This window comes from Eleginops maclovinus, chromosome 20, assembly GCF_036324505.1.
Source record: "Eleginops maclovinus isolate JMC-PN-2008 ecotype Puerto Natales chromosome 20, JC_Emac_rtc_rv5, whole genome shotgun sequence".
NCBI classification, from domain to species: domain Eukaryota; kingdom Metazoa; phylum Chordata; class Actinopteri; order Perciformes; family Eleginopidae; genus Eleginops; species Eleginops maclovinus.
The window spans coordinates 3412799-3438869 of record NC_086368.1 but is presented as its reverse complement, the minus strand read 5'-3'; the positions used below and the strand labels follow the sequence as shown (position 1 = coordinate 3438869).

At 43.5% G+C, this 26071-nt stretch overlaps 1 protein-coding gene across 3 annotated transcripts in view; it reads right to left on the bottom strand.

Annotated features, from left to right (window-relative positions):
* Positions 1 to 26071, bottom strand: part of plxnb1b (plexin b1b) — a 98408-nt gene that overhangs the window by 26695 nt on the left and 45642 nt on the right. The window contains exons 1-8 of one of the 3 annotated variants that reach the window (XM_063911203.1): positions 16622 to 16738; positions 15910 to 15995; positions 13691 to 14858; positions 10995 to 11177; positions 5826 to 5954; positions 5452 to 5552; positions 3315 to 3447; positions 329 to 485 (exon numbers count right to left, since the gene is read on the bottom strand). In XM_063911203.1, coding sequence (XP_063767273.1) covers positions 329 to 485; positions 3315 to 3447; positions 5452 to 5552; positions 5826 to 5954; positions 10995 to 11177; positions 13691 to 14848 — 1861 coding nt within the window. In that variant the 5' untranslated portion in view covers positions 14849 to 14858; positions 15910 to 15995; positions 16622 to 16738. Of the gene's footprint in view, positions 1 to 328; positions 486 to 3314; positions 3448 to 5451; positions 5553 to 5825; positions 5955 to 10994; positions 11178 to 12332; positions 12524 to 13690; positions 14859 to 15909; positions 15996 to 16621; positions 16739 to 26071 lie in introns of those variants that run through there. The other 2 variants (XM_063911202.1, XM_063911204.1) reach the window with 2 other exon arrangements.

Below are 26071 nucleotides of genomic sequence, written 5' to 3'. Positions count from 1 at the left end.
CACACTCCCTGCTGTGTAAGCTGGTTTATGAAAAAATGGATTGGGTTAACCTAAATCCAGGGACACAGAGATTGAATTTATACGCGTGCGGTATGTCTGTGCATGCACACATGCACACACACACACACACACACACACACACACACACACACACACACACACACACACACACACACACACACACACACACACACACACACACACACACTTACACACAGATTTATCTCATTACAGGAAAAACCCTTCAGTCGCAAAGGTGAAAAGTTCAAAGCAGTAATTAAACTCCAGCTTCATCTTCTCTGTTCCAGGAACAACAACAGCCACTCACCCTGTCCTGGGGGGACCCTGGGCACCCGGATGCTGTCAGGGGAATGGCAGGTGACTCCGCTCTCCGTGACGCTGGCAGGACTGTGGCTGTCCTGGAAGAAGCAGGAGTAGGTCTCTCCTTTTTCTAACACTGGAAGTCCTGCGACTGACACGGACACCTGCAGAGAGACATAAACACTTCAGGAAAACAGCCACTGAACATGTGGTGGGGCGATAAGGCCTCAAGACCCAACTCTGACAATATAGCCACCTTTTCAGAAATCCACATCATTCCGAAGTGCCATTCTCAATTAACATTTCTTAAGTAACAGAAAAGTGAACGGGAATGGAGGGGGATTAAACATCTCTAACACTCGCTGGTGTCTGGCTCTGAGTTCAGGGAGAGCTAGATGTGTGAGCAGAGCACGCAGTGTAAGCACATTTTTGTGTCTATGAGGGAGATAAAGCCGTAGAAGAGCAAGAAAAATGAAACGCTAAAGCTCAACGTCTGGCTGATGCTGGCTGTGTAAAAAAATGACTTTATTAAAACTGTTTGTTCTGGATATTTACCCTATAGGATTTGAGACATCCTCCGTAAAGGAAGCAGCTTTGAATAGATGAAATACATAGCCCAGCCGTATCGTGTGGTATTATTTTCAAATGTGTCTCTGCATTCATCCTTCTGCCAACGGTCGCAGTTTCTCATCTCTCCCGTTTTTGTGCGTACGCATGGGTCAGAGTGTGTGTGGAGGACCGCACAATTCCCGTCATAAAGGAGGCCCCAGATATTTAGAGTTTTTTCCTGTCCTTTACCCATACTACTTGACATGACATCACACGATCCGAGGACAGCAATAGTCTAGCAGCACACTGGTAGACAAAGAACAACATTCCCAGATGCAACAAACTGTGATTCGACAGGAATCTGTGTATGACTTCATCTATCAATCCCCTAATTGTTTAGTTATATTCTCGCCAATGAATCATCTTGTCCGTAACACTTCAGGAAATGATGAGAAATGCCCATCACCATTTCCTGAAGCCCAAAGCGATGTCATCAAATCGCTTGTTTTGTTTAACTACCGAAACCCAAAGATAGTCAAGCTATTGTCTAAGAAGAAAGGCTGATCGTCCTCACAACTCACTGAACACAGGAACTGGAAATGTTATTTTTCTGGTGGAGACACCGATATCATCAGGAATTAGTTGTCAAGTGCATGGGATGTCATTCCCATGGGTCCTATTACCTTTCACCTTAAAATTGAAGTATAAATGGGTCCATGGATACCCGCAGGACTCCCCTAGGGAAAGAGGGCTTTATGCTAATTCCAGGCATAATTTGCATGCATTATAAATGGGTTATTTTTGCATATTCTAGAACTAGTGTATATTTCTGCATGCTATGGTCTTGAAATTGCATAAATTAAGCATGACTCTCACGCTGAGTCACTTGTGGATCCAATGAGTCCGTTTGAAATTGTTTGTGAGTGTCAGTCCCCAAAGCAGCCATTTATTGTAGTGAGACCAGGGACAGGTTTTGGCTGCCTGAGATCACAGCATTTGTTTTTATACAGTGTTCTTGAAGGTCTAAGGGTCATATGTGGTACGCAAATCTTACAATACAATGTTAATTACACATTGATAAGACAAAAAGAGATCTGCATATCAAATAAATCTCTGGGTTCCCAGCTTTAAGATTCTCAACACCACTTCCATAGTACATAAACTGTTCTCCTAAGATCCCCTACCCTTCCATTAAGAAGACACAAAAATGGGTTCAAGGGTCTCTAAAGGTCAATACTTATATAATCTCCTTGATGTTCAGTCCATAAATATGATTCCACTTTTCTTTTTTGTTGTGTGATTAAATCTGTCTGTTTCTGTTTGCTTTTCTAAACTGTGTCTCACAGTGGGGGCATTTCTTTGCTGAATCTAGCTCCCTCAGCTGTCTGAATGAACACATCTCTTACATTTCTACTAAAGGAGATTTCTTTGTACCAGCCACTCATAAGCTACATGATAACTGCAGGTCTTGAAAACCAGACTATTGAGTTGTTTAGTTATACTGTATTTACACTTCCAGGGAAAGATGTGATTCCATCTGCTGTAATTACCCCCACACAGAGTACTCATTCTGAAAGAGGAAATGTTCTCTAGTAGTCCCTCCCATGATGCAACACTGTGTGTATTGTATATATATATTTGCCTCTGCTGTTATCCACAGGCACCATCTTTCATAAAGATGACTGATATGGAGCTTTCCACCTGCAGCGGGACACGACAGGACAGAGCTCTGATCCCTATCTGCTCCTGATGCCCTGACACCTAACACACACACACACACACACACACACACACACACACACACACACACACACACACACACACACACACACACACACACACACACACACACACACACACACACACACACACACACACACACACACACACACACACACACACACACACACACACACACACACACACACACACACACACACACACACACACACACACACACACACACACACACACACACACACACACACACACACACAGTAAAGCTCCCAGCTAGGATGATAAGGAACAGTTGGAGGAGTCATGGGATGGTAATTCATAGGCCCAATTCCAGCTGCCCTTACACTGTACCCTCCACACTCCTAGTCCGTCAGCGCGCTTGCTTGGAAGGTCCCCTACATTAAGAGTCGTTCCTATCCAACAAGTGGGGAGTGGGTCATCAAGCCCTCCAACAGGAAGTCTGCTTCGGTCCTGGCTCCGTCCGGCTGCCCTACCTGACCGGACCCAACACCGATTCAGCTGCGAGTGAGGCTACTGACGGAGTTCACTTTACCAAGGAGTGGGAGTTGCTAGCGGGCGGTTTGGAATTGGCCATGATGTTTTGGCCTGTAGGGGAAAATATCAGTTTCCTCCCTGAACACCTGAGTCAGGATGTGGACAGACGGGGTGAACCCCACAACACTGCTCCTCTGCTGTTTCAGACTCACCCTCCTGCTCTCCCCCTGGCTGATGTTGGAGGGGTTGAGCTCCTGTACCACCAGACACTGTTGTTCCATGTCGAAGCTCCACAGCCACTGACCCGGCTGCTGCCCCCGGGAGCACTGCGACTGCAACACACACCTGCAGGGAGAACATAGCATGTCTGTGAGGCCGGCTCTCCATCTCTGTCTCTCAGACTCTATTAAATATCAAGAAAGTAAAGGCATGAAATCCATAAATCCTACGCTGATTGTACAACTGCACACCGCTGATTGTACAACTGCACACCAACCGGATTGTTCACATGCTTTTCTAAATAGTGAGGATTTCAAGTTTCCACTTCTTTAACTGTTTACGAGGAAAGTGTAAAAAAATAAAAGGAACATATACACTGTGTTTACAGACTGTGGAGAAGGCAAACAGAAATTGAAAGGATGAAAGGAGAATAAACACATCCAGATGGGGAGGCAGGAGAAAGAGGAGGCCAGGTGTTGAGGCAGATGTGCAGATGTGCAAACACAGACCCAGCAGAGCACACACACCTCTCCTTTAGGATGACTTGGCAAAAACAGCACACAGCTAACAGCAGCTTCACCTCATGTCAACACAGATCTTTGGATTTCAGTAAAAAGCTTTGAACTAGCCCCGAGAGGAAACACATTACTGACAGTCAACATGTCAGAGCAACACAAGGAGCTCATTTTGAATGGATTTTACATTTCAAAATGTCTTAAAGAAAAGCAAACAGGCTTTTCCGCTTACAATATCACTTTGAAGTTAAGATAAGAGTGTGATTAAAGCCCGTAAAAATAATTATCAACAATGGAGCATTAACTTATTTTAATACATCTTGTTTAAGATTTGAAGGTGCTAATGCTAGCTAGTGTTAGCTAACTTTCGACATATATCCCTAAGGTGGCTGAGTTTACCCTATAAAACGGTCAGGAGAGCCAAACCACTATTGTCTTCAGTGTGTGTGTGTGTGTGTGTGTGTGTGTGTGTGTGTGTGTGTGTGTGTGTGTGTGTGTGTGTGTGTGTGTGTGTGTGTGTGTGTGTGTGTGTGTGTGTGTTCAGCTTGCTTTCACCAGCATACTGAATGTTGATTTAGAACATGGCTGTGGTCTGAGCAACAGGGGGGCAAGAGGTCATTCAAATGACACTGAAACAAAACAAAAATCAGGAACCACTGTAACCAGACAATGTTCCATACTCCACCAGTGTCCACCCACTGACGCATGTTTTGTAAATTGTTATTTTTGTATATTCTGTTATCTTTAATATTTTATACACGGCTTTTAATTAACATTTTGCTATTTTTAGCTCTTTACTTTTGCTGTAACAATGTACATTTCCAATGTGTGAGGATTAAGGGTATTCTGATTCAGTCAGCCTTTGCAAACTGAAATATCTTAACTAAGGTCGGGTTGCTAAGAAATTTGGTACAAACAGCTCCGGAAAAAATTGAGAGACCCCTGCAGCATTATAATTTTCTCTGGTTTTATTATTTATAGTCTTTGAGTTAAATGCTTTTTTTGTTGTTGTTGTTGTTGTATTCTACAAACTCCTGACAACATTTCTCTGTGTTGTAATTCAACAGACACTGGAATGGCTGCCATACATGTAGAGATAAAGACTTGAGAAACATGTGGAGTGGTCTCCGGATTTTTCTGGAGCTGTATATTCATTCATTAGGAAAAACTGTTTCATTTTCATTTCAGAGTTATTATCACGTTCAAAATGGTCATTTCTCTAATATTTGGACTTATGAGTAAATAACTTCAGGTGATCATGGTAAACCTAGCAACTGCATGTGTGTTCGCATTAGCATTGAGCTCACTGCTTCGCAGAGCACGGCTGCAGGCTGATTGATTTAGATTGTTGATCACCAAGTTGACTTAAGGACTTATTAATGTTTCAGCACTGTTTCTCATGTTATTGATGCCGTTGTGAAGCATCCCATGGTTTATTATTTCTGTGTTAGTAAAGAAAGAATATTCTTGTGTGTAAATCCATTGAGCTACTGTATTATTTTTTTTGATTTGGTGGAGTATTTTACACCTTATACTTGAGTTCTAACTACATTTCTTTCAGCCATACTTTCTAGCACTGAATTAGGACATGAAATGAGTTGGTGGATGCTCTCACCTGCCCTCCAGGACACACCAGCCGCAGTAGGGGTCGTGGGCCAGCAGGCAGGAGTGGCAGTCTGGGTGCTGCTGGCATTCAGCCACCGGCCTCTTCTGCAACTGGAAGCAGGACAACACAAGCATGTTCAGTCGTGCAAAGCGTGCACACTAAGCCCCCAGAAATCTGATTAAAAAGAATAGTTGGCCCACTTTTTCCCACTGGAACAATGCAAAATGAAAATATGGTCATTAGACTAATCCGAACTACAGGCTGCTTACTGGAAGAGGAATAATTGGGGCAGAAACAAAAAAACAAATTCCTTCTCTTCAGCTTTGTCGCATCTAGAATTAAAAACAAAGAGGAAGACTGCAACTACTGCAGTGATGAAGTACCATGTTTTGAGTCATGATGAAGAGATGTTCCTCTTTCTGGTCCAGGATCAGGTCTGCCCCGATGGCTGAGTTCGGCTGAATGGAGATGACTGAAAACTCCTCCACTTCTCCATTCGGGCCCAGGAACACCTGAGGAAAAGTACACACCAACGCTCAGACTGTGTGATGATACATAGACCGCTGAGTAAACATCTGCACTAAGCTGCAACTCAAATGCCCTTTGTTATGGCATCATGCATACAACATAATAATAGAACGCTTATTTACTTTTCCTCCTCGCAATCACCAACACCTTTTCCTCACATTTAAAGGGCGGCAGTACTGTAGCTGAGTTTGTAGGGACTTGGCTTGGGAACCAAAGGAAACTGTCCAAATATCATTGAGCAAGGCACCAAACTCCCAACTTCAGCCCTTTTTGCTCTACCACCTCTTCCTTAATATTTTGTAAAATAACACCCAAGACGAAACCTGAATTTCATTATGTGCAAATCCAGCTTCATTGCAGCTGATGAAGAGTGTGTAATATGGTGGAAGGAAAAGAGCTGATAAGTGGATGTTGAGTTGGAAGCTAAAGTATAAGCACAAGAAGTATAAGCAGTTTAATCTGAGAAGAATAGGGACGAAACTCATTCAGTACTCCACCGATGTAGCATTGCACTCATTTGACACGTTAAAAGTGTTCACACAATGGAAAGTAAAGGAAAAAAGGATCCAAATCGATGCAGGAGAACCATTGACAACATCTTTTTTTTTTCTTTGCTAGTAGCGGCTAATGTAGCCTCGCGCTGCTAGCTTCAGAAGGATCAGCAGTGAGCTACAGAGTTAGCTCACTCCTCTCTAACTCCACAGGTTTTTACTTTTCCTACCTGTAGTCAATACTGAGTCAAGTGGTATTACTCTGAAGATAGGAAGACCTTTACACAACTACACACATGTATTCAGTTTACTCTGACTGACTCAATTACTGTGAACAGACTTTGATGAATACAATAAAAGGAATTCCCCTTTGACTCTAAGGGGACTGATAAGGCCGCCTGCATCCCAGGATAATGACAGCGTTTTGACAACAAAAAGAAAGATTTAGAGTATTGATGCCAAAAGAGGGTTATTTTTCATCAAAGTTATATAACCAGATTAGATATCCTGCTGGATGTTCAGACAAAGGTTTGACCAGAGACGAGTCCAGATGGTCAGAGCCGATACACGGCAGACAGCCTCAGTGAGCAGTCCGAGATTGTGCTGGCTGTTGGACATGAAATGCTTGTTGCTGCTCAAACCCTGTCCTTCTTCCACCATGACACACTGAGCTGACCTCAACCAACATCAGGGGATGGATTCCTAGCTGCTCAGCTGCGTGTCTTAAAAGAATAGTTTTCAGACATTAGACGCACCCTTAAAACATATTGGCTCCGTAGCCTAACTTAGTTTAGCCAATCACAGCTCAGCCTTCCTTCAGTCAAAACATGTGTTAAGTTGTTTTTCTAACCCGCACACCATACTTCCCATTTGTAAGTAGAAAAACATCTGGCTGACTGCAGCCTTCACATTACATAAACAGTTCCCATGATTTAAAAAAAATGCTGAATGTTTATGAATATAAATAAACAAAAACCGATGATCAGTTTTGCTCTTTTATCATTAAAATGTGGTTGCTTTAATACACATCCCCTCTGGCCTGATCCCAGCTCTGTCAGAGCGGCACAGTAACGCTCCACGCTTGGCTGTACTTTCCACATATCTTGTGTGAATGTCAACAAAGCTTTGGAATGCAGATACAGATGGCAGATAAGAAATAGAAGAAGATGTAAGGTTGGTTTGCCATTTGAGGAAACACTGGATGCTGAGCTGACAGAAGAGCCGACAGGAAGCTCTGTGATTTATTGTGAGAACGAGACGGCACACAAAGTGTAATCCAGAGAGGACCTGCTGTAATCAGCGGGGAAATAAGTGTGTGAGGGACTCTCCAACAACAACAAGCACGAGGACATTTAACACTCCAGTACAGACGATGTGATGTGTATGTGCACTCGGGTCAACATTGTGTGAAATCCAACTGTGCCAACACACGGAAGTGGACTGTTTTGAAATTTCTCAACAACACTGCTCTTCTCAGAATCTGCATAAGTGGCAAGCATGCTGATCTCATCCTCTGAACTCTACTTAACATTTATATTATATTTTATTTAATATTCCATTCATTGCACTATTTGTACATCTGTACATTTCTTATTTTTATTTCTAATTATTTGTTATGCTTCATGTTGTATTTCACTTACCATATCTTATCTTATCTTATCTCAAAAATGAAGTCGATTAGTCTTCTCTCATTTTAATATTAATGTATTAGTTTATTTTATAGTTTATTTTTGTGTCACTTTGATTATAACAACCACTAGAGGGCATATGCTCACCGTGGAAGAAGGAGATAAATAAAGGATTTGACACAGAGAACATGAGGTGATCAGTTAGGGAGCTAACAGAGTTTGAATTGACGGTTCCTCTGAGGAGGACACACACTGACAAAGCTTCCATTAATGACGGTGACATGGACCCGCATAGTGTGTGCCGTTATGACCCATAGCCGTGCATCACTCTCAATGAGTCTCTGTGTGAGGGTGTGCACGCCTCTGCCAGTCAGCGGTGACAGTGCACATCATAAGTACGGAGCTCCGTGCTCTGGCTCAGTGTTTGGCTGCATCTGTGACGTATCTGTGCAGAAACACATTAATGGCCATCATTGTGCTATTTCTGCATGTGCAGGGGGCCTCTACCACAGGCCACCATTGAGAAAAAAACAGCACAAAGAGCCGACTGTGTGGAGGTGAGCTCTCGGTAAACTCATTTCAAGGGGCCAACCCCTACTCACCGCTTAGTCCAGAAGTTAATAGTCTAAATATACTTATAACATCAATACACTAGGGTATGCAATAAACAAACCCTCTGTGTGCGTCCCAACTATTACACACGCTCAGCTGACCTCTTCTAAACACACACGTCTGTTACCCTTTTGATTGGCTCTGATTTCTTTCTACAGCAGGACATTCCTCATCTCCTTCAGTGTGACCTCCCTCTGACCCCAAAGGATCCCCCCCCAACAGCGATGTTGAGGACGATGTCATTTCAGAGGATCTTCACATGATCCAGCCACAGAGGGAATGCTCACAGGCTGTTCCTCATGAGGGACAGACAGCTCTGTTTAGCTGCAGAACAGGGGGGGCTTCTGTTACACAGGGAGAAGTTACAATTTACTGCTTCCTGTATTCCATAAACCAAAAAAGAGCAATATTGTCCACTTTCACTTCCATAAACGCAGTTGGTGTCAACCAAAATCTAATTTGATAGACTGTAAAATGACAGGATGTATTAGAACTGATTTAATCAGAGAAATATAAACCAGGAAGATGCAACATTTATATGAATAAAATAATGTAAATGCAGCGTGAGAGGTAACTTTAGAAATGTAAGCATTCAAATATCTGCCAACAATCTTTTAGTAAATAATATTCTATAATAGACCAAGCATTTTTAACAGGCGGGTCAAGTGTGCGTCTAAAACCAGTGAGCCACAGCCGAGTCACAATGACCCAAGTAGTAGAGCATGCCAGACTATAACTTCATATCTCCAGCAATAATAAACCCTGCACAATCTCTGCATAGCATCACAGTTAGCACACACAGCAACAAACTGGAATGCAAGCTGGCAACCTGTCTGTGCATGTCTCACACTCACAGATTGTGGTTCCATGGGGGTCTTACAATCAAAACAATAAGAGCAGACGGACTTTGAACATGACGTTAAGTAGCATGGGAACACTGGAGTTGTTGTCCAGCATTGCAGCTGAAGATGTATCCGAAATGACTCAGTCAGAAATCATGTTCCCAGGCGAGCTGATGTATTGGAGTTCTGTGGCCAAGGGTTATGAGTTACGAAGGTTGGAAAATAACTCGTATTCTCCCACATTAGGACTGCGTGATGTATCACTCCAGTGTCAACATTTGTGCTTTAATCATCAATTATATCCATATCACCATAGTATACAGTTAATTTAGTTACACCATTTACAAAATATGGGGTAAAACAATTCTTCTTCTTATCGCATATACAGCTCTGAAAAAAACATTCTCCAGAGACCACTCCACTCTTTTCTTAAATTTCATTCTCTAAAACCAGAGGAACTGATAATGCTGCAATAGTCTCTTCATTTTGACAGAGCTGCATATGTTAGGCTCCATACGTTCTTACATTTTCACAAATAAAGCCCCTAGACAAACTGTGCGTCACTGGTGACTTTAAGTCGCTAACTACATGACTTTACTATCCATACAGCAACTGTAGCAAATGTTAAGTGGCCAAATAGAGCAAATAAAGTGGGTAAAGCATTAAAAGAGAATGGATACAGTGTTGGAGGTTCTTTTATAGGAAATTGCACATTGGTGCACAAAGCTCAAATGGCTGACTCAAGTATCATCCATATCATTTATGGTTCTGAACCCAGAGAGCATGTGCGTTCCCTTAAGCCCCGCTTCCAACATGCTCCGTACCAGCCGCCCTCAGCTCATTCAACATATAGAGAGGGAAATTTATTCTGGATTTGACTTTTAACACATTTTACGACCTAATGGTTTAAATAAGGGCTATTCCAGTGTTTCTACTGTGAAGTCAATGTTTTGTTTTACAGATGTTTCCCAATAAGTCAATGGAAAAAAATATTTTTGGGCCCAATGTAGGGTGACCAGGTGCCAACAAGCCAGACATGTTTTGTGCGGGACAATACATGTAACTGCGTTGAGCTAGTTTAGATAATAATCTATCCAGGCGTTTCTTGGGCGTTTCGGGGAAGTATCTCTTCAAAACCTATTCACCTTCACGTGCACAATTGAAAAAAAAGGGAGTCACCCTCCATGGCTACAACCATAAGTAAATACATTTCTCTGTTGATTGATTTACATCTGACACAGCTTTGTTTTTCTTTGGATAAAAGAACAAATGTGCGGGACAAATGACAAAAATGCTATGCAGTCCCTCACAAAGCGGGACACCTGGTCACCCTAGCCCAATGACATCACTTCACTTCTTCGGGGCTTGGGACAAAGCGCATACCACTACTAAGTGTATACAACTTGACAAAATCTATAAATAATATAATATAAACTGAGATCTGAAGTTACCTTGTGCAGGTTCCCTTTGGAGTCCCCCAGGAAGGCGATGGTATGCCCCGCCCTCACGCTGACAGCCACAGCAGTGAGACGGGCAGACGGACTGTCCAATATGGTCTCTGCCTCCACCGCTGTCCTGCTGGCCATCGGACTGGGGGTGTGGTCCGAGCCGCAGGGGTACGCATCCAGAGTGTTCTGATAGAGGAAAACAGGAGAAGGGGGTGAGTGTGGGATTCAATCCGATAACAGAAGGATATATAAAATCACCAGCGTATCAAATGTAAACAAACTAAAGCTGATTGCGTGTGGTAACAAAAACCCTGCAAGTCATTTGTTTTGTAGTTTTCAGCATGAAAGCCAGTTGCTAAAAATAAATATGCCGTGTTTTCTCTGTGGTTATTAAACCCCTGCTGAATTTATTGTGGCAGGGTTGGGGTTTGACTTGTCCCCCCCGTGCTTTAAAGCTTACACACAGTTTGTTTTTGCTTCCACAGTCTGGCAGGAGGGAGTCTTTGCTCTGGCTGCAGGCGTGTTGTTTTTTGTTCTGGGCAATTTATTTTTCCACAACAATGTTTGAAAGCGTCATTATTGGTTATCTTAAAAAAAAGAATTAGAGGCAATGAACCTGGGAGCTGAGCCGGTTGATGGACTGCATGAAGCTGTGTGCTGCTATGAATGGATCTTAGGTAATACAGACTATTGATATCCAGCAGGGAACTGTTCAATATCAGACTGCTGTAATAACAAAGTGTCCACATGTTAGTGCGTATTGATAAAGTTTATACAGCCGTTTAGTCTACATACAGGGCTGACTGCATGGTAAGAATAGCCCTAACTACATTTTGACTTCTGAAATAGTTGTGAAGTTATGACGTCCGGTCTGGGAACAGGGCCCGCTTAGCGTGTCCCTGACTGGCTGATGAGAGCCTGTGATTACACTATACTGAGAGACGCATGCAGGCTGCAATCATATGGACATCCAGCACATACACTGAGGACAGTAATAACCGAGAGGGAGTAAGATAACAAAACAAGGTTCCTAGAGTTGCATTTAGGCCACAAATATTTGTTTGGAGTCCTGAATCCTGACCATCAATAACAAAGCCTGTTCCGCCGGTTCAGAGTGTGCATGAGAGTGTCTCCTCGGGGCAGCTGGACTGTCCCGGGCAAACCCCAAACAGAGATGAAGCTGCTTTGCTCTTTGTGTGCAAGGATCCAATTGAGCTTTCACATCTTAATGACATTGTAAATCTCTCTGTAGATCCAAGTATTTCATAACTGTCCCCCTCTCTGTTTTGATTCCCTTTTCACTTTCAAAAGCATATCATTCCTGTCCACTCCTTAGCTCACCATTTTCATATTCTTTTCCTTTTGCCTCCGGTTTTCTGCTCTGCTGTACATCTGTGTCCCTTAATGTGTTTGTCTCTTTCTCCTTCAGAGCCGTGTCTCTTCCCGCTGTGTCTTTATCCGTCCTTGTCAGGCCTTGTTAAACATTACCCTCATCCCTACCCCACTAAGTACGGCTAATGCCGCCGGTCGATCGCTCCCTGACCAGCAATCCTATTAAATGACACTACCTTCTCCCCTTCAGCCAATCAGTGAGCGGCTGCACAGGTTGAGGGGTCAGTGCCGCTCTATGTCCTAAACGCAGAAGGAAGTGCCAACTGGGCCCAGTGTGCATTCAAATGCCGTTTACATGCAGTAAACACTGGTAAATGAACACACCATACAGAAACAGGACTCCCAGCGTTCTTGGAATCAGAATCTAATTAGGTCCCTCCTCCACAGCATCACGACTGGCTGTTACAAAAAGGTCAAATTGGAGTCATCCTCTCTGACACAAATGAGAGTTTGCTGGAATTGGACGGATGTAAGGAACAAGATTGTCTTCAGTTTAGTAATCACAGGGAGAAAACGCTCTAAAATAGTAAAAGGAGGATAGGAAACATGTTCTTCTGTAGATATAAAAAGTCGAAATAGGATCATTTGAAGTGTATTGGGTGATCAGGCGACTATTCATTCAGAGAATCAAAAACAACGGGGGAGGATGAAATATGTGTCATTTCTTTATGACACAGGGCCCCTCTTATTCTTGGAGTCAGAGACTGTAATACAAACATACTCTTATACACTCCGACACACGGGAGGGGAGCGATGTAACTGCTCACAGGTTCAGCATGATGACCACTGTGCGGTTTCACTGCAGAGAGTGATAGTTCAGTGCCTGGCTCAAGGGTGTCTCAGTGTTCCTTTTTCCGGAAGTCATAACCAAGTCTATAGGTTCAGGCTACATGGGTTGTGTTCCAGTTGATTCAAAGTAAGTCTGTATTAGGGCTCATTTGTTCTCACTAAATAGAAAAATGTACAGTCTATATTGTGCAATATAAACACTTGTATTGGAAATTCTACTATGCAATAATCATTTTTATGTGCAAACATAAATATCTCAAAACCGTAATTTTTTTAACTCAGCTATTTAAATGCTGTCACTCATTTTTTGTCATGGGTGAGAACTTATTTGTCTTGTTTTTATTTTATTACTAATGTATGCTTTTTATCTATACTTCACGTGTTAACTACTTTATTATTATCTGCCTTTTTTACCTGCTATGTCACTTTTGCTGTATCGCTGTACATTTCCCCCCTGCTGGACTAATAAACAAATCAGATTTTCTAACAACTGAATGGCACATTCCCTCCAGACTCACCTCTGGCAGGTTGGCACAGTTGGACTTGACTTCATACTCGATGTAGGCTGCCTCCAGGCCCGATTCTTTACCCATCTGTGTGTAGCATAAGTCTCTGGTGGAGTTAATCCTGAGGTCCACATCTTCCAGGTTAAACATGCAGAGGGCCGAGTCCTCACTTGGTCGACTAGATGAAGCCGAGCGAGTGGAGAAGACGCCAAGAAGAACTTCTGACCCCTGTCTGTCCACACCGTCCTGGGTGATCCCGAGCTGGACAGCTTGCAGGAGGTTGTAAACTTTCCCTGCCCTGGAACGGCACGTCAAGGGAACTTCCACGTATGAGTAATAGGACTGGTCATCCAAACAGACCCGGGAGACGTAGGTGCGGTACTCGCGGGACTGTGACTTTAGGTCCCGTCTGTAGAAGAGGAAGTACACATGCTGACGGTGGGCAAAGGATGCTACGAAATGATGGTCGTATTCTGAGAGACGGCCAGCCACGGCCAACTTAGCGGTCTCCTCGTAAGAGAAAACTGAACCCTGGGCAAGGTTTCGTGTGGAAATGGGTGGGTGGCTGCTAGTGTAACCCCGCCCCACAAACAGCAGGGGCTGCCTGTCAGGATGAGAGCGAACCACAAGTCCCACAGTACTGACGTTTGGGTGGTTAGCTGCTACGTATTGAGTATCTACTGGTCTCTCTGTAGAGAAAAGAACCAAATTCACAGAGTCCAGACTACGTTTCTGGCAGATCCCTTGGTTGACGCTCCCGCAGGTGATCAGCTCCATGGAGTACGGGTCGACAAGCAGGAGCTTGTTGTGGTTGCTGGTTAGCTTAGCTTGAGGGCAGTTGCTGTCGGTTACAGGAGGTAAGCAGTCCCGGCTGTCTATGACCGGTCCCGTGTCATCCTGAAGTTCAGGATGCAGGAACCGATCCAACTGGAACAGGTGATCCCGGGCCCCGATGTAGACCCGACCCACAATGGGATCGGGATGCAGGGCCAAATGCTCGAACAGAGTGTCATTCCTGATAAAGGTGGGGTAAAGACTGGAGGGGGAAGAGTCTGATGCTTCAACAACACCTCTAGCTAATGAGGTGAAGGGCCAGCCGGCTGATAGCAGCAGGAAAGTCAGCAGTGTTTGGACTGCTAACACCGGACGACGCCTCATCCCAGGAGGCATGGCAGCAGAGCTAGGGGACAGAAGAGAGGACAGGGTGTCAAAGAGATGTCGCTATTCACTACAAAATAGGGTTCTCAAAAGGTCATAGACCCCCAAAAGCGATGCTACAGATCCCAATACAATCATACATTTAGCTCCCGAAACAGATCTCTTGTTGAATTATTATTAATTTCTATTTCTGTTTTTTGCCAGAGCCGTGGACCGGTACTAGGCCACTTCACGCCGCTCCACAACAGCAAATTGTTTTTTATCCTTTTTGTCCTTCATGCTGTGTTCCTATAAGTAGTTAGCTAATGCTGGCATCAAACCCCCCCTGATGGGGCCATTTTGTCAATGCCTCATTAGGCAATTAAAGAGTCATGAACTCTGAGAGACATGGTAGATGACACGCTGGAGTCAACCAATCATAATCTACCGCTTTACGTGACCTGTTTGAGGTTCATTGGTAAGCAGGAAGGAAACACCAGACAAGTACGGTGTAATTGGCAGCATGAAAGACATCATTTCTCATTACAGTAATGCGTGGTTAAGGTTCCTGTGAGCTTAGAGGTCAACAACATAGAAGTCAAAAAATACAGTCAACCTAGGTGAGACAGAGGTGGGTGGATTACACCAGACGTTATCAGGTGAATAACATCTGGCATGAAGTAAAAAACTAAGAACAGACTCACTTTGGAGTTTCTATAGAGAATGTTAAGAACCTAAACTGTGAGATATAAAACCTAAATGATCGATTTACCTCACTTAACCCAACATTATAGTCAGTTAAACAATGATCCATGTAACAAAAAGGTACCATTCAGTCTCTATAATGCCCAGGACAGTAAATGGGCACAGCAAACTGATCCACGTCCTAAAAAAGGGTACTTGTACTTTTGACCTTTATCATCTGTCTGTCTGTTCTTCTGCAGATTTACAGAGTAAGAATGACTAATGAAATTATCGGAAGACATTATTTTTTGGAACTATGCCTAAACCAATTGACACAACTTTTAAAAAAGCCCTCTGGGGGACACCTCAAGCTAAATAATTAGGTACATCTGGGACATTGGAACCCTCACCATTTGTTTCCAGTGGTGTCTCACAGAGGCATGTCACCTCTTGACCACCCAGCAGCTTGGGTTGAACACATCTTTTTGGACACAACCTGCAAGACAGAGGAAAGACAATATATATATATCAGTAAACATGTTTTGAACACAGAGCCAGCATATGATTAAGGGTCACACAAGATAATACAGTTGGTAGTTAATTACTGAAACCTTTAACTAACAGCACCAGCATTGACGACAAAACTTGATTCAAGAAACACTTGGTAAGTGCCACTAGTTGCCACGCAGCAATTAGCTTTGTTCATACACAAAAAATATCTTATATTTCCCACAGGCAATACTTAAGACCCCAGGTGTGATATAAAGCAGTGCAGAGATGAAAAACCTCAGCTTTAAAGACATTACCACAAGCCTGAGTGTGTGCGACAAACACTCAAAGGCTTTTTTGCGTCTCTGCAGTCCAGTAAGAGTCGTGGGAAGCTTGTCGCCATTGATATTCCTGTCAGACCTGTGTGTGACTGACTACATCCGTTTTTGCCTGTAAAAGCCCCTCAACAGAGGCCAAGTCGAGTAGTGTCAGTCCAAGAGTGCTTTCAGTGCCACACACACTCTAAACCAGCATTCAATCCTCCCTCATTGCTAGGATACAGGGTACAAAACCCCCTGGAGTCGCTGCCAGATAAACAAGTTGCTGTGAGGTAAAGGAAGATGGCATGAGAACCTTAAAAAGTTCCCTTGTTCGAGCGCTTCAACCTCTCTCTCGCCGTTTCTTTGTGAAATATTGCCAGTTATGAGACTAAATTTTCGTTTTCATTCCACATAGTAAATCTTCCTCTTCCCAATTATCTCCCTCCCCTTTCTATCCACCTCTCTTACATCGCCTCCCAACACCATCACTGGTACAGAAGCAGGATTATCTCCTACGAGTTCAGGCAGATCTCCAGTAGGCTTATCCAAAGGGAGGCTGGGAAGAAAAGACGGAGACAGACTGAAAAAGACACCATTCACCCCAGTGCACAGACCGATCCTCACCATGTGTGCACAAATAAGCACACACATCATACACACACACTAGCTCGCTTTGTTGGTGGCATCTCCTGTATGTTGGAATGGGGGTAAAGGCATGGCACAATGCCAACAATGAAACGCAAGGACACGAAAACAAAATAGCAGAGCTCATTAAGTGTGATCATCGTTATCTATGATATTTCAGTGGGAATTAAGTATAAAACTCTTCATTTCCTTGCAAATGTTTATTTTTCCACTCCATGGTGCCCAATGACCAAACCTCCATTTATCAAATCCAAACCAAAAGAAAGACTTGCTCCTCTGACCCACTGGGGGTAGGGGGTGGAGCTCTCGGTCCTGCACTCTGTAGTCAGCGTGTGACGACTCTCAGTAGAGATGTGCTTTACAGTCCTGTGCAGATAATCCTGAGAAAGCACCAACCCAGAGCCTCACGGATCAGAGACAGGAATGACAGGCATGTGGACTTATGGGAGCAGAAGAGGAACGCCGAGCGCTGCTCCTGCTTCCTCCTCTCGGACTGCTCACCCAAGAGTAACAGACCAATCAAGTGCTCATCTATCTTAACTTGCTATTAGCTGAAAGCTGCAAATCAAACGGCTAAAAACTACAGTAAACTGGACTACCATCGCTCTGGCCCGATCTCAGTTGGAGAGTTTCTCTTTCCCGCAGAGAATAATCCAATAAGGCTCAACTTCATTCAGATTTTGAGACATATGAGAACAAGAGAATGGATTTCTGATTCAATTCTCTGATGTTAAAAATCTCATTTCACCTCTGGTGACTTTAGAGAGGTTAAAGGTATTTAGGGTTTAATGTGAGGAGAGGAGGATGTGTGCTTGTAATTGTCTTTATCTAAATGTTCCTTTAGGTAATGGACTCCACCGTGTTCCAGCATGTTCTGCAGAATCATTAAGTTAGCTAAGCTCGTATGATATAGTCGGTATTCCAACAAAACACCAGAGTTTGACCAATAGAACAAAGATCGTGTGCATTCCTAAAACAACTGTAATGTATTCCATCTGATAAGCAACTAAATATAGGCTTCCTGGATTTCATGTTTTAAGCGCTAGAAGAAACAAGCCCCTACCGAGACTGCACAATTATTTTAGTACTTGAAACACTCTGGCTGGTTGTGGTTTACACCAGGGTTAAGTACACAAGTCTTGCCAAAAGCTCCTTCAAATTGGTCTGATATAAAAGCCAACCATACCTTAATGAAGAAATATCAGCATATATAGAGTACAACTGATATCTACAAGTAACAGTGCCGAAACCACAGTGAAAAGTTTCAAATTGTTGAGAAACTTAGAATTTAAGCCATTATACTTCAGTGATGATGCAGACAGATGTGTACTTGCACATGGATGGCAGACATGCAACATTAGAGGGTCTGCAAAACAGGTACAGCAGGTAAAATAAGTATTGAACAGGTCACCATTTTTCTCAGTAAAAATATTTCTAAAGGTGCTATTGACATGAAATTACCGACATCTGATGAAAATGCCAGGTCAATAGCACCTTTAGAAAGATATTTACTGAGAAAAATGGTGACCTGTTCAATACTTATTTTACCTGCTGTATATTCCATACATGCATGCTGGATATCACAACCTGACACAGCAAGAAGAAGACTTCCTATGTTTGCAGAATTGGGAGATGATTATGAGAATGAGAATAGGATCGATGAGGGGCAACAGAGTGTATGGAACTACGATCGAGTACTATTCTAGCCAGTATGCAGTCAATGTGCTTGGAGAGCAAATGGACCGCTCACTCACAAAGTTTTGGCTGCATATGGATTTCTGTTCAGACCCTCAGACAATAACTTTGATGTTCCAACACCCCTCTCATCTCTCACCCCCGCAGCCATTCAGACAAGGAACAAGATGTGGCCTTCAGATCGTTTTAAAGAGGCCCTTTTATTCCTAACTTTAGCTAGTGCATTATAAAGAGGACATGTAGTAGTGTAAGCTGTAGTGGATGGACAGGACAAGCAGAGTAAACTCCTTCTACCACAAAATCTACCAAGCCCTGCCCACCACAAATGGACTGGAGCCTGGGCCGCAACCAAAAGACTGCAAACACAACGGAGCATTCCTGAGAGGCACATTCAATTGAGCCATCATCCGCTCCATCGAGTCCAGCCTTTCACTCACTCTCAATTCAACGCTCCCGTATTCTGGAGGAGACCGAGGACGACAACAGCAGGCAGGGGGACAGGGCGTTCTGAAGGGGAAAGCTGGCCAAGTGACATTGGTGGACAGAAACAGGGCTGCAGGAAGACAATGGTGAAAGGGGGAGACAAGGGTGAGAGAGAGAGAAGGGGGGGATACAGCAAGGGAAATGGCCACAAACAAGTGCTCGCAAGCCTCAATGCTCCCCGAGTGCTGATGGAATGTGACTAATGATAATAAGCGAGGGACAGAGAAAAGGAGAGAGAGGGGGGGGAGTGGGGGGGGCTGTAATGCCAGCAACTACCCATAATGCCCTATTCAACACCCTCATTCACAGCATGAGGGGGAGGGAAAATGAAGCAAGTTTGTAATTAGTGACATGATTGGGAGCATAAACACGCCAACGTGCACGATCACACACATACGCCTTTAATGAGAAGTCCCCCCCCCCTCTGCACACCTCAAACAAATAAACAGCGGACTCGGCTAAGCCTGGAGTCAACGCAGAAAAGGATACTTCAGCAACACACACACACACACACACACACACACACACACACACACACACACACACACACACACACACACACACACACACACACACACACACACACACACACACACACACACACACACACACACACACACACACACACACACACACACACACACACACACACACACACACACACACACACACACACACACACACACACACACACACACACACACACACACACACACACACACACACACACACACACAACCCTGCACACTAGGGCTGCGTACTGGTACTTCTGTACTGTAAATCGATTTGGTACAGGTCCAAAATACCGGATCCTGAAGTACCGGTACTGTACCGATATAAATTTACACCAAGTATAAGGTTATTTTGTGACTGAAGAGTATGGAACGATCACTGCGTCCATGATCGACATTAAGGGTACGTTTTTGTTTTGTTAAGCTAAGACTGTAGTAGAATTCTGAGATAAAACATGAACCAAATTAAAATGTCTTAGTTTTCATCTCCTAACTTCATGGCCTCATGTGACACCAAACGTGACCAAAGTGACACCTAGGGACAGCGTAACTAATATGCAACAGATCTTTCAGGCGGGGAGTTTTGGCAGCAAGGGAGTTTGCCAGCAGCTTGTCTCCCACTCTAGGGCTATAACTGGCCCTGCTATTAGCGGGCCATTCGTCACGCTAGACAGGTACAGGTACCTGATGTTACATTTAGGTACACAGCCCTACTGCACACAGCAGCTAGCAGGAGGGGCTCTGCACATGTTCCCTTTTGTCCCTCTGGATTCTCAGGGGTGTGATTGGACCACAGAAGCTGCGGGGGTTTACTGTACCCTCGGGTCATGCTTATGTACAGTGGCCAGAAAAAGTAAGTGAACGTTTTAGAATAACCTACATTTATGTATTCATTTGTTCCAAAACATGGTCTGATCTGCACCTACCGTCATGAACAAACAATCTGTGCTAACTAAAAGCACACCAATTATTGTTTTGCTCTTTCAATATTGAAAATATTGTTGAAACGAGTATGTGAACCCATAGACGTTAACAAAACTAACTGGGTTGGGAGTTGATCTATTATGACTTGATAATAATCATTCAGATATTTCTTTGCTATTTTTTTGTTCGAGAAGCATCTGCTGATGTGAACCATGCTTCACAAAATAGATCTCAGAAGACATACCATCAAGAATAGCTGATTTGCATAAAGCTAGAAAGGGTTACAAAGTGAACTTAATAAGTTATTTATCAGTCCATATTTAGACACATTTTCTATAAAAAGGAGTCAATTTAGTACTGTGGCTTCACTCCCTAGTAGTGGGCGCACAGCAAAGATGCCTCCAAAGGCCAATGCAGGAGGATCAATGGGGTGAGAAGAACCCCAACAGCTGAAGCCTGGTGGTGTCACTGGATCCGGTTAACATCTCTGTTCATGAGTCTCTTCTACACAGAACACTGTACAGCCATGGGGTCCCTGGCAGGAGTCCACGGAGGAAGTAGCTGCTCTCCAAAAGAATACCACTGCACACCTGAAGTTTGCCATAGAGCACTTAAACCCTTAAAGAGCTACTGGGAACTGGTTTTGTTGTCTGATGTATCATTGAATGATAGCGTAATGCTCATGTTCAGGTATTTTCTGTCTCTTCTGGGACATGTCTCTGTGCTTTAATGTTCAAAAAGCTCTTTATTTTTCTCATACTGCCTGTGCTACAGCACCTCTTTTCACCCTCCATCTGGAACCAGAGCCCAGTCTGCTCTGATTGGTTAGCTGGCCGGCTCTTTTGTGATTGGTCAACCACTTAGAGATGTGTTGGAAATGTCCCGCCCCTTAGCCTATCACGTGGTGTGCATGAGTGCTGGATAATAGAAGCATAGTGTTAGTGATGTCACTATGTTACTGAAGTAAACAAAGCAGTCCAGTGGGGGAGTTTCAGGCGGGGGGGGGGGGGGGGGGGGGGAGTGTGTGGGAGAGAAATTCCCTCTGGAAGGAGCACAGGGATTCAAGCCTTTGTAGAAATGCACAAAAACACTCACACTACAGGAATGGGAACACCCCAAAAAGCTGAATAGGGTCTCTTTTGTTTTTGTACATTATTTCAATTTAATTCTGCATTTTAAAGAATTATAAGCCAAGTTTGGAATGGCCCTAAATAAAACAATGCCCGTGAAGCACAGCTGTCATTGCTTTGAAAAATAAACCACCAGAAACCAATTAAAGCTGGATTCAAATTCAGAGCACATTTTGTTGGACTTGTGAAGGTTTTGTCCAAAAGTGCCCAAGGCCTCTGCTCAGCTGGACACTGGCCCTGCCCAGCTGTTATCAGAAAACAGCAGATTTACATTTGTATTTGGAAATATCTGAGTTTGGAGATCTGAAGAGAGTGCTGCCACATAGACTGTAAATCCTTCTGATGTTCTGCTTCACAAAAAGTATTTTTAGGAAGATTGTGAGGTAGTGTTTTAAATGAAAGTGTTCCTGCACAGTGTCAGTTGGTGTGTTCCCTCAATCTCTGCATTTGTCCGCCCGGCTGGCTGGCTGACAAGAAGTTATTTATAGAGAGACCCCTAACAATCGCCGCCCCTCTAAAAGACCACATTCCTCCTCAGCGACGGGACGATGAGAAGTAGGAGAGAGGGAGGGGGGGGGACAACCGTACTGCGCTCTCTTCCGGAAAACTTCCTTCCAGAAATTAAAACATTACAGTCCCTCAGGTTCCCTTAATCAGGTCCTTTTAAGGAATGGAGTCCTTCATGACAGCCCTCTGGACATGTCTCAGTGGACAGAGCAGAGGTGGGTGGGTAGAGGAAGTTCCCATGGTTGTTAAATGTTATGGCGCTCAAGGACTCACCCTGGGGTGACAGAGGTTGAGCCTGGATACAAGAAGAGATGGATATCCGGATCTCAGGGATCACCTCTGCGCTTTGGACTATAGCTTTGACCAACGTGTGCATGCGTCTCCTGTTCCCTCCCCATCAACCCCTGCCGCTCTCTGGGGATTGGCTGCTGAGGGAGATGTGACGTCAGCCACAAAAAGACTATTCCCGCTTAATTTAAAGTTTTCACATTTCCCTATTTTAATGTTCGACTTGGCATGTTCAAAGATGATGTACCTTTAGGGTCAGGGGCTTTCTTTCAAAATACTCACCTACGCAAACACAGAACAAAAGAAAATAATCTGAAATAACTCAAATGGGCTGCAATAGTGATTTGAGTGATGTCAGCATGATGAAGGGCACACTGTGGGGGAATTAGATGTTATGGGGCATAAATGAGAGCAAGTAGCGGGTCATCAGGGCTATCATAAACAGTCCCAGCTGCCAGACAGGAAGCTATTACAGCCGGCACACTTTATCTGGATCGTAACTCTGTTGTGGACAGGTGCGCCTGGCAGCGCACATCATAAAGTATCTACTGTGGCCAAGCAATAACTTCTCAATGCACTCAGGCAGAGAAACAATAAGCTTCAGGGGAAGTTATAACTCAAATCTTTCACACTGACACTATGATACTTCACCACTCTGGAAACACCAGCACCGTTCAGAGACATGGAGGAGGCAGGTATATTGGGTGATGTGAAGCAAAACCAGCAGTACCTTCAATTTGTTCAGTTAGAATTATGGAAATAATTAGGGGTGAATTGTTTGTGATAGGAAGCCACTGGCTGAACACTCTGGAGTGATGTTAGTGTAAAGTGAGCTGGCAGGCCACACACACACACACACACACACACACACACACACACACACACACACACACACACACACACACACACACACACACACACACACACACACACACACACACACACACACACACACACACACACACACACACACACACACACACACACACACACACACACACACACACACACACACACACACACACACACACACACACACACACACACACACACACACACACACACACACACACACACACACACACACACACACACACACACACACACACACACACAAAGTGAAAGAGAGGTCTGTAGCAGTGTGTGTCGCAGGCTGAATAGGATAAATAATGCAGTCATTCATCAAAATAATTGAATTTGTACAAATAAAATACTGTAATGTGATTTTGAACTGCTTTTAAACTTTTCAAACTGTTTTATATTGAAGGGAGATAAATGACAAAAAACAACTACTGTAGCATTAAAACATTTCTGTGGAAGAAGTTAAACTTTAGCATGTTATAGAGTTAGCTTAGGACTTGCTTGAAGTGAATATATCTGCATGTTCATTGTTGTTCAGAGTTTAATTCTCTATGTTTATTGCACTTATTGTAAGTCGCGTTGGATAAATGCGTCAGCCAAATAATAAGTAGTAATGTAATGTAACTCACTCTGAGTCCTCGCCACCAGGAGAACTAACCGATCAATAAAAAACATTATTTATTTTAGATTATTTCGAGGATGATCTTTACTAGTTTTCACGACTTAGTTCTGTTTCTATTCAGTAAACTAATATGTGTTGTGTGTACTGAACACAGGTATGATGTAACCTCCACAAGACAACGGCTTAGGCAAAGTATAGTGTGTGTGTGTGTGTGTGTGTGTGTGTGTGTGTGTGTGTGTGTGTGTGTGTGTGTGTGTGTGTGTGTGTGTGTGTGTGTGTGTGTGTGTGTGTGTGTGTGTGTGTGTGTGTGTTAAAATCCCATTGTTCAGGGCAGAGGTGGATGGCAGAGGTCCAATGGGACACTCACGTTAGTACAGTGTAGCAGGGTGGGGACACACAGACCCACACACAGGTTACCATTAGCAGCTCAACACTACACAATCCTGGACTCTGTCGTTAACTGCTCTGAGGTCTGAGTGGCTCAGAGTCAGAGGACAACTAGTAGGGCCGGCCAACATGACGATACTCATCAACACAATGACATAACAGTGTCTAAAGTGTGTATTTTCTATCACACCTATTAAGATAAAGGCTAGGCTAGCATTCATTAGCTTTCTCTATAATTTCACTCAATACTGGAATGTTTATTTTGCATTAAAATGAGAAAATACTGAGAATGACAATTTAATCCACCTTTCCCTTTGCTTCAGTTTCTATTGTTGGAAGAAAAGCCGTCTTCTACATCAGAGAACGCTGAGCAGAACAACAGTAAACAACAAACAATTTGGGTCTAGTTTTGTTTCAATCACAATTTTTTGTCTTTGACGATTTTTTTTGGGTTTCCCTGTAAAGATTATTTGAATATCATAATTAATTTCTTTAATTTGTACAAAGAGATGATTATTATTTAGTTTTTTAAAAACAAGGCAAATATCACGACCATGAACTGAACTCTATGACTTTGATTAGCAATGTTTGCTAGAGGGGGGGGGACTAGAAACGTCTCTATGCTTCTTCTTGCCCCTTTTGAACATAAACGTTATTATTTATACCTTGTAAAACAAATCTTTGTTAACATGTTCAATACATTGAAAAAAATAGTTTTGTCTTCCATGTAATTTTGATGGCCATGCTCAAAATCCATGATCCTGGTAGACACTGTATATTCCTCAGGATCATATCTACACTTATGCTATAGATCAAAACATGCACACCCCTCGAGGGCTCTAGAAGCAGACAGAAGCTCCAGGCTGACATCAGCTGTAATCATGCTCACAATAAAAAGGCACGGTGGAGCACCAACGTGCTGGACCAGGTCTGAACAGCATATGTGAGAGCCAATGTGTGCACACACGCTGTGCTATAGAAATGATATGTTGGGGTTTAACATGCTGATTATGGCGGGGAGAAATATGCACACATTATCAGAAAGAATGCAGAACCTCCTCTCACAGAGAGGTAAGCAGGAAGGTCAAAAGCTATTTTCTCCTGTTCCCATTTCTCCGTTACACAGCCCAGCAGCCGCTGCCTTTACAGACCGGTCCTACAGAAGAATTATGAGTGACTGAGAAACAGGAACTTAGACAAGATTCTGACTTCTGATGTGTAATGATGAAAAGCATTGAAGCAAAAGTACAACATCATAAGAGTCCATTATTCATGTGATCCAAGTCCCTAATGCACCATCCTATTCATATACACCTCACTGTGTGTCTGAGCCAAGAAGCATGAACAGGATGTGAAAGGTAATACTGAAAGCAGTGTTTCAGGCTGCCAACGTCAGTCAGACTCACTGATACTCAGGGGCAGCCTCGGCTCCACAAGTCTATACAGCCTCAGCGTGCATCAAAGGAACAGATTGTGCACCAGGTCTAATATTTTTTGTATTTTTTATAAAAATGATGGGAAAAAAGGGCTGTCAATAATGTTGACAGATTAAATCAACCACTGTTTCTCTGAGGAGCCTAATTGACTGAGCTTCAGAGAGCATCTCCTCTCCGCTCCGAGGAGCAGTCATGATCAGAGAGTCTTTCAGACTTCTGATCACTGTTTTGGCAGAAATGCTCCCTTCTTCAGAACTTTGGCTGAAGGGGCAC